Raw genomic sequence first — 9145 nt, 5'->3', positions numbered from 1 at the left:
TTATGTGTCTTAGATTTCTTACGGTTTTAGCGGATTTCTGGGTCCAGTGTCTTAGTTTTTATCTTTGTTTGTTTTCCGTGTTTAATGGATTGGAAGCTAGAAATGAACAGTTCGGGCCTGAATTTATAGTTTCCCGCGTAGAAATCCTTGAAAGAAGGTGTGTTGCCGCTAGCCAATGATTCTGCAGTTCCTCTCCCGTTAGCCAATCGCTGGATGCCGTCAGATCAGTTACTCAGCAATTCATACGCCGTAGAAGACAAAGATCCGTAAAATGCAAATATAGGTCCGTAAAACGTCTCTGCGGATCCGTTGACTCCACAAAATGTCTTATTCTGGCTTAGTTAGGACAACGAAAGGCTTTAGAAACGCTGAAGCAAACATCACAGTTCTTCTCTTCATTTTCCGACCAGTTCGGGTGATTGAAACGGTTTTGTGTAATAGACATAAGCATTTATCATATCCGATCGGCAGTTGTCTGTTCAATGTAAATCAGTTAGTAATACCTTGATTTTAGACGAACTGGAGTTACTTGTCGTCCGTTTTCACGACCAGGAAGGAAAATAATGGTTAGAGTTTTCCTTTATGTATTGCTTCTGCCGTCTGTTTGTACGCGTTATGATAGTTATAGTAAGCATAAATTCAAGCCCATTAAATGTTTATGTCCACAAATGAAATAAGAATCTATTGTGATTGTCATAGACACATAAATAAAGCAGGGTTGGGTATCTCATACTGCAATATTAAAACTATACAGTTGACACTTGATATCTCAAACTCGATTATTTCAACATTCTGGCTACCTCGAGGACATTTTGAAGTTCCACCAAGAACCCATGTGCAAAACATATCATTTTAAGTTGTATTTCGGTTATGTCGAAGTAAAACACTCGATCCATAGGAATTCGAGATGTCTAGTTTCAATTATACATGTATTAAGCTTTTGGAAAGTGGATCAAATACCAATTTAATGATTTTTTTGTGTAAAACACTAGCCCTGTATGCTTAATGTATTTCAGAAAATACCACGGTGACTGCGAAGTTTTACAGGCAGGATCTAGATGAATATGTTTGGCACGATATTTGCTTTGCATTCAACGACGCTGGTGATTGTACGATTCGCTTCTTAAACCTTCTTGTCAAGTCGTCCAGATTTTATGGTAAGTAAAACTGTTTCAAAGTTAAAGGTAAATTAGTGTCACCTTTCTGTGCTTTCATTCTTGCGTAGCATAAAGACATTTATCCGACATTAATCATCAATTGACGTATGTAATATCCGAGTATATCTTGTGATATTGATTATATTCTAGTACATGAAACTACATTTTTGATAAAATAGAAGTTGCGGCATATGCCGTAGGAGCCGACGGTCGTATTATGATGGATAAAACATATATGTACAACATTTTAAATGCTTATCTATTGAGCAACACATTGCTCTATATTCTGTTTTATTGAAATAAGACGGGTTTAATTTAAAACATGTTTGTTTATTGGTATTTACACTTATTTAGAAACGACTCCTCCAGAAGACTTTTAGTCATTGTAGGTAGAGGAAACACGGTCCGAGTCCAGAAGTTTTCCCGGCTCTTTATCGTGCCAGATGTAAAGCACACACACACACGAGACTCTTATTAAAATGTTAGATATTTTAGTTGATTTAGTTGGAGGAGGGGGAGTTGTAACTCATGTTAGATAGTGTTACCACTGGACCACTGCATCTGTTCTAAATTCTAAATATTGCTTGTAACCCCAATTTAACATCTGTTAGTCTTTTGTTAGAGTGGTAATTATTAACTGTTGCGTTTTGGGCAAAACACCGTGTATTTGTTAGAACATATGTAGCATCGGACCTAAAATGATGCAGCTCTAGTTTCTACAAGCAACTGAAGATTTCAACCAGATTTTTAATATGTCGTATTTTAATGTACTCTGTCTCACTTTCATGTTTGTTATATTAGATACGGATAAAAAGAAGAAAGAAGCACTAGACCTGGAAGGATTGCCTTGGCACCTTATAGTTTCTGATCTGAAGAACAATTTTGATTTGGACTTTTCGAATGACAAAGTAAAGTTTTCATGGGAAGGACCTGGTTCATGTATAATTCTTACGGCGTGGTGTCTAAACGTTGAAAGAAATTATACAACATATTTTTATATATTTCTAATAAACTGAATGCAAATGTACGTAGCAATATCGATACATGAATGAGAGATATCTTACGCATTATATTCTGACATTTTTATTTTCTTTATCTAACAGATTTAAATTAATCCAAACATTATGCTTAAACCCTTTAATAAAGAATTGTTTCAATCACCTTTCTTGTTCTTTTTTCAGATGGTGGGTTCGACGGAAAGCTTCGACGGAACTAACTTTTGAGTTATTATAGTAGTGTGAATGAGAATAAAATGAATTTTATTTTGCCTGTTTGTAATTTTTATTCTGATGAAGTTATGTCCTTTTCGTAACTATGCCACTTTTCAATCAGACCCTGTTTGCGATTGTCAGCCAGTAATTGTCTAAGTAACTACAGATCAGCATAAAATAAATCTTCACACTCCTTTCCGCTATTGAAATAAACTGAACGTCATGACGTCTTTGACGCTTTTTTTAACACAACAATGTTTTCTTAGCATTTCTGTGGTACTTTATTCATTATTTCGGCATAATTTAGCATAAAGTTTGAGACAGGTGTTTGTAATTGTCCAAAAAATGAATTTACAAACACATTTAGTTTGACGTGAATGTTAGCGCAAATTATCACATTCCGCTTTTGGCTGCAAATGCGCATATTCATATGTTTGATATACTTCTTCATTTAGATGTTATGAACTTAAGTATTGTATTTGCTTCTATTGATGCAGTGACAAGATAACCTTCTAAAATTAGTAAATTAACGATTTCATTTCCGCCTTTTACCAATTATAGAAAACACTCTCTCGAATTGTGAAGTACGTAGATGGTCTGATTATGGACTGTTAAATGTTTATTAACTTTATGTATTTTGTGCATTGCAAATTAAAGGTACACGTTAACTAATATCATTCTATATACACACGCTATAACATGACTTATAATGACAATATTCTTGCAAAAACGAACATAATGGGAAGGAGGAAAGTTAAGGCTTAGTAAATTTATTAGACAAATATAAATATCTTTAACCTTTATAGTCATTGCAAAAATTGGTAAGATACATCAAGACTCTATACTAAATTTTGAATTCACATGCGTTTATTAGAATTAACAGTTTGAATGTATTCATATATTCAATGTATACTTTTGGGATTGGTTTACAAAAATTTACCCAGATTTTATGAATCTTGACTGCTTAGTTTCATTATTACTCTTGATTAAAATAATAAATCGATAATAATATTCTTTGGAAGCATAATAATAGCAAAGTGTCTTTTTGACTGGATCAGGTATAACCACTGCCGCCCAATAGCACCGGTTGAAGCGGAATACTAAAATTGTATGTACTCCACGACACAAATCTACAAGAAAATATAACCACACCAAGTTATAAAATTCAGTACTGCGCTTAAAATAATTGCTTGTCATTATAACATGTCAACCACAGTTAAAACAATTAAGTGAATAATTATAGGAACCTACGTAATCAAATACAATGCGTTTCTTTAAAAACATCTAGTCATATTGTGTTGGATAATCCAGACATGATTTGCCTAAGAAATTATACTGAATAAAATGACTACATATTTCTGTATCTTAATCATGTTACTGTCGAATTTGAGGTCTTTCTGTATAATGGTGTTGAAGTTAATCGTTATTTGCTGTTTTCCCATTTTTTATTTATTTTGTTGGGTTTTACGTCACACCGACACAATGATAAGTCATATGGCGACTTTCCAGCTTTGAACGTGGAGGAAGACCCCAGGTGACACCCCCCGCCCCCCCCCGCAACCCCGTGCATTATTTCATCACGAGACACCGGAGACACCTTGATATACTCTCAACGAGTTGTTACATGCAGGTCAGCGTAGATCACTTTCATGATCCCAACACATTTTGATATGTTCTCGATGTAGGAATGTGCACCATATGATACTGTTCGGGTCTGTCTGATGAGTTTTTACATGCAGGTCAGTGTAGAAATAAGTTCATGACCCTGAAGCTCCTTTATATGTTCTATGTGCACCTTTGAAAGTAAGTCAGACAATGAGAGTTTAACCAGTCAAATACTAGATCTTTTTATTTTAATATTTTTATAGAATGAATATATGTGCACTTTCGTACGATGTTATGCAATCATTCATGGGTTGAACTGATTTAGGTAAAGCCCACACCTTTATAAATGGAACGCATCGACTATTTTATATACCAGTATGTTATGCATCATTTGTTTGCGATGCTGTGCGACAAGTTCTTAAACTAGTCATCTATAAGATTGTTTTCTGTATCTACTTAAAGATTGTATAGATGCACAGAAAACATTTTCCAGGGTGACAGTTTGTGTTTAAAAGAATGTATTTAAATTTCTGTCAACAGATTTTTTTGACAAGTGGACACATAACAATAAACAAGTCATACTATATACTGACTCATTTTAGATATGTGATATTTTACGCATGCATGTTCAATTCCAGCTCATATATCATGTATTAAACGCTTTGACAAGTAATAATCGTCCTTTGTCTTAGTCTTGAAGTAGAAAATAGACTTTTTAAACTTGACCTATAGATAATGACACACAAGTGCGTTTTATCATTTGCGTCAGGCGTGCTTAAATTGTGTATATTATTACGCAGAATGATATAGGGATAATATGAATAGGAATAATACACTTAAATGCGTAGGTTGATAAATATATAATCAAGACCGAAGTAGGAAGTGTTTCATAGCTTTCCGTTTGATGTTTTGATATTAACGCACGCAAATGATTTCGTTTCATTTTTATTTTCTATGATTTTAAAATGGATTTTAAGTGCTTTTTTTTTCCCAAGAGATATTTTCCCGCGATTTGATCACACTATTACAAAATCTGTAGAACTGCAGTCAAGATATAAGTTTTTAATTAACGAACCCAGGAAGAAAATAGTGCAAACACATCAGTGCGTGAAGCTGTCTGTGTGCAAGAAAACTAATGGAACTGAATTTCCGATAGAATTGGGTGATATTTTCAATGAGACTGTCAAAAATCGAAATTTTGAATCGGAAGTAGTAACAGAGAAAAATATCAATTCGTTTTTGAACAGTCGGGAAAAAGTCGGCAGTACTATCACTATTTTTGTTGTTGACAGCCAAACAAAAAACGAAATCTATAAACTTGAACAAACTAAATGTCATATCCTGGTGATTGCAGAGGATGAAAATGTTAAGACAGAATTAGAAGAGGATTTTAAAACACAAGGTGAACATGTAATAACTGTCACAAACAATGAAAACGTTTCAAGTGAAATCGATAATTTGTTAGAACGAATTACACTCGCACCATTAAAACACATTGGTGAGAATTGCTATGCTATGCTGGAATGGAAGGACTCTTCGTCAGAAACGTCGACTGGTTTTCCGCATACTGAACTATCCAATATATCGCGTACCGGAAACATGTACAGAGAAGAGGGCAGCATAAACGGATTGGCATATGCCGAAACGCCGACAAATCGGCGCAGTAGATATCGAACTGAACGCAAGCATATTTCAAAAGGGAAGAAACCTGTATCTTCTGCGCATTCGTCTCCTTGCCGGCAAAATGGCTCTGCAGTACCTGTCGATTTCGACTTAGGGAAGAGAACATCAAAATTGAGCGAAGAGAACAAAATAGATGTTTCCTCGCATATTTCAACAATACACACAAGACGCCGATCTAATATAGAGCCTGGGGGTATACCAAAGGGCTTCAAACAAGCCTCTTCAAACACTAAGTGCTACGTAACAAAAGTTGAAAGAGATACTACAACCACAACAAAAGGTAAAACTGATTGTGTTTGCTTCGATAAATATTAACGTTTGGCAACAATTATAAATAGCTCATTAACGAAAAAGGTTAAAGCATAAATAAGATTGAAGATAACTTGAACAAAACAAAGCATCGTTTGTTTACAGTGGTCAATAGGGATTTGCTCTTCAGTGGGGATTCCATGGCCGAGTGGTTAAGGCCGCTTACTTTGAATCACTTGCCCCTCGTCAATGTTAGTTCGAAACCTCACTGGAACTGTAGAAGACTATCCAGCTGACTTAAGGACTGTGATTATATCCAAATTTCACGTTCATACATGAAACAATGCATGGGGTAGCACTTTGTGTCTTCCTCCGCCAACCTAAATCATAACGGTATTAGTCTATATCCAACAAGAAAATCGTGTTCTATATTTAGGAAAGAAAACTGGAAAATTTTGCAGAATGTTTTGTGAGCGATTGATTGCAAAAGTTAGATAATCATTATTTACACAGTAGAAAAATGCTTTTTATAGAATTTACGGGTTTGCAAGAAATTTAACGGTTTAACGGTTTAAGACGTTTATGCTCTCTGGTTGTACTTTAATCAATGTACGAACCAGGTCAGTGCGCCACTGTGTTTTTAACGCGTTTATGTTCTGCCGATTTTATTGCCTATTTTGTTTAATTTGTCTATGTGTTTCGAGGGGTTGCGTTATTGGAACGTGGCTAGTCAAACTGAATCTTTGTTATTGTTTTACGATAGGTAAAAGAAGAAAGACAGAGCTTTTAGACCAGACTGGATCGTCAGACGTAGAATACCAGTCTTCTAGAAGAGGTCAAATACAGGAGAAAGAAAATCCAGAGCGCCTTCTAGAAGCAATTCTTGCTTTATACGGAATGAGTAATGTTCCCGAAACAGAAAGGCCTGCTGTTCCTAAACACAGTTACAAAGTTAGCAAAGAGGTAAAAAATGAATAGTTCTAGTTTAAGAATAGTTAAAAGTAAAGTGTTGTTTTTGTTTTAAACATGAAGAGAAATTGGGGTTTCCTTTATGTTCTCATCTCAACAAATGTAATGTATGATAAATAATGAATGTCTGTTTAGCTTGAATAGAACAATCGTTACATACTTAGAGTAGAATCCAAAAGAGAAATTACCGAATGGTTATGAAAAGATGTAATGTTCTGCCTTTCACCAGCTGGTTCTTATTAATTGTAATTCAAGAAATAATGCTTCACTAGGCCAGACTTTCATGTATTGTACAAAGACGCTGGCAAAGGGGTGTTTCTGCATTTGCATGGAATTATTTCATTTTAGCACAATATCAAACTTCGCTAAAAATCTTTAATATGTTTGACAGCAGAAAGAAATTGTCAAAGCGATCTTTCATAAAACATTATTAACTAAGGTTTAACATTACTGATGGAAATATTATATTTTCAGTTGTGTAATGAAGTATTCAAAATCAGTCCCACAATAAAAAGAATAGGCTATCGTTACCGAACATTTTACATATATGCTGTTAAACCGAAATGTCTAGCAGATGAGGAAAAGAGAAGGAAACAAGTTTGTTCTCTGCTGAAAAAATATGGTATTTACCGTTTTGAAATAGCTCCATGCGCTGAAAATATCATGGGATTTATGCACGTTGGAGCCGAAATAGAAGTAAGATCACCATACTCGCTGAGATCACGAGCAGTACGCGAACCCGGGACTGTCAAAGGCGGCACGCTCGGTTGTTTTGTAAATATGAATGATGGAGAAGGACAATGCGGCCTTCTTTCTAAACACGTTTCTGAACATTACAGCGATGTATATTATGTTGGTAAAGGTAACAATAAATTTATCGGTCATATGCTAGAAAGCACAAACAAGCATCAACCAAATGGTCTTGATATTTCCGCTGCATTAATGAACGAGCATATAAGCGAAGAAGGAACAATGTTCAAGGACACACGGCAAGCTCTTTTGAAAGGAATGTTATATGAATACATTGAGGATAAAGAGGATGCGGTATGTAGCAGCGGACAGTCTGTATATATTTACGGAGCAAAGTCAAATCCTGGTAAAGGTGAAATTACAATGCCGTTTGTTGATAGTGGACTCTCGTCTACCTTAATTCAAGTAGAAGACCAGGTACGTTCCGATGGAAAACTCCAAGGACATTTTGCAGAAAAAGGCAAGTGTGTTTTCTTTAAGAACACGAATTGTTACGTATTGATAAGAAAATATGGAGAAGATAAAAGCATGCAGTTAGACATATTAAACTACAATGAAAGGGGTCACCTACTCAAAATATTCAAATGAAGCTCTTGTATTCTCGAGGACATGGCAAAAGTTACAACAGGCTTACAGTAAGTTATGATTCAGAGGATTTCGCCTAATTTAGGTTTTAAATGTTAAAATATTGAAAGTTATTTTGAATTTTGGTGCAGCATGATTAAAACAACCTTTGCACAAGCTTGGATTTATATGAAAATATTCATTTGTATCTGGACATGTATCATTGCATTGGCAGTTAATAAATAAAAGTTGTAATATTTGTAAGCAAAGTATAACTAATTTATCAACATCTGCACGCAACCTTCTGTATTTGTTTGCACACATTACGTCCGCCTTAGACGTACATTGTAGCAACTATGAATACGTCAGTGTCAAACAACGTGAATTACTAAGGTCATTTAATAGATAATCATGCTTCACTTTCGCAAAGATTAAACATAACTAAATGTAATTGTGTTCTGTGACCTAAAATAAGTTTTTCACTTTGGAACATATTGTCTTGATTTAAACAATGTTAATTGTTTTGTTGACTACAATTATCAATTGATGTATGAAACAAGTGAATCATAATGAAACAACTATAAATAAATGTAAACTCATTTTTCTTTGTTTGCCATTAATTTATGTCGATTTTATTCAAATCTAAATAGTGATATAAGCGCGTGATTCAGTAAATATATTTATTTCAGTGTCATCCATGTTAGCTTAGTTCCAATGCTTCATTAAATGTGAAAACTCGGAACGAAAGAACCATATTTTGCATAGTTTGGACTAAATACAAAAGTTTTGGCTATAAATGCCAGGGTCAGAGCTCTTTAGAATTTGGTTTTGGAATAATAATCATTCAAAATGGCTGCCATATAAAAATGCTACTTTAGTAAAATTTAGTTCTTATTTTATTCTTGATACATATTTATTCATAAACTGATTCATACCTACTCCTAGGGTCAAGTTATG

General features: G+C 34.5%; 1 protein-coding gene and 1 long non-coding RNA gene across 3 annotated transcripts; both read left to right on the top strand.

The window, feature by feature from the left end:
* The first annotated feature begins 533 nt into the window (after nt 1-533).
* On the top strand, nt 534-2770 carry LOC128549581 (uncharacterized). The gene is made up of 3 exons (XR_008367800.1): nt 534-566; nt 1017-1157; nt 1959-2770. It is a non-coding gene; the product is annotated as an uncharacterized LOC128549581 (long non-coding RNA).
* A 2006-nt stretch (nt 2771-4776) lies between these two features.
* LOC128549576 (uncharacterized) lies at nt 4777-8789 on the top strand. 2 transcript variants are annotated; one of them, XM_053526578.1, is made up of 3 exons: nt 4777-5936; nt 6669-6856; nt 7349-8789. In XM_053526578.1, the coding sequence occupies exons 1-3, from the start codon at nt 4928-4930 to the stop codon at nt 8210-8212; spliced, it is 2061 nt and encodes a 686-aa protein (XP_053382553.1). In that variant the 5' UTR covers nt 4777-4927; the 3' UTR covers nt 8213-8789. The 2 variants fall into 2 exon arrangements, with proteins under 2 accessions (XP_053382553.1, XP_053382552.1); XM_053526577.1 differs by having other exon boundaries at nt 4783-5936; nt 6669-6868.
* Nucleotides 8790-9145: the final 356 nt, after the last annotated feature.

This window comes from Mercenaria mercenaria, chromosome 16 (genome assembly GCF_021730395.1).
Source record: "Mercenaria mercenaria strain notata chromosome 16, MADL_Memer_1, whole genome shotgun sequence".
Taxonomy (NCBI): Eukaryota; Metazoa; Mollusca; class Bivalvia; order Venerida; family Veneridae; genus Mercenaria; species Mercenaria mercenaria.
Note: the sequence above shows the minus strand (reverse complement) of the source record. Positions and strands in the feature narration are given on the sequence as shown.

Coding starts and splice junctions, on each gene's coding strand:
- LOC128549576 (XM_053526577.1), top strand. CDS start 4,928: ATGATTTTAAAATGGATTTTAAGTGCTTTTTTTTTCCCAAGAGATATT. Junction 5,937..6,668: donor TACTACAACCACAACAAAAG/GTAAAACTGATT, acceptor GTTTTACGATAG/GTAAAAGAAGAAAGACAGAG. Junction 6,869..7,348: donor GTTACAAAGTTAGCAAAGAG/GTAAAAAATGAA, acceptor TTATATTTTCAG/TTGTGTAATGAAGTATTCAA.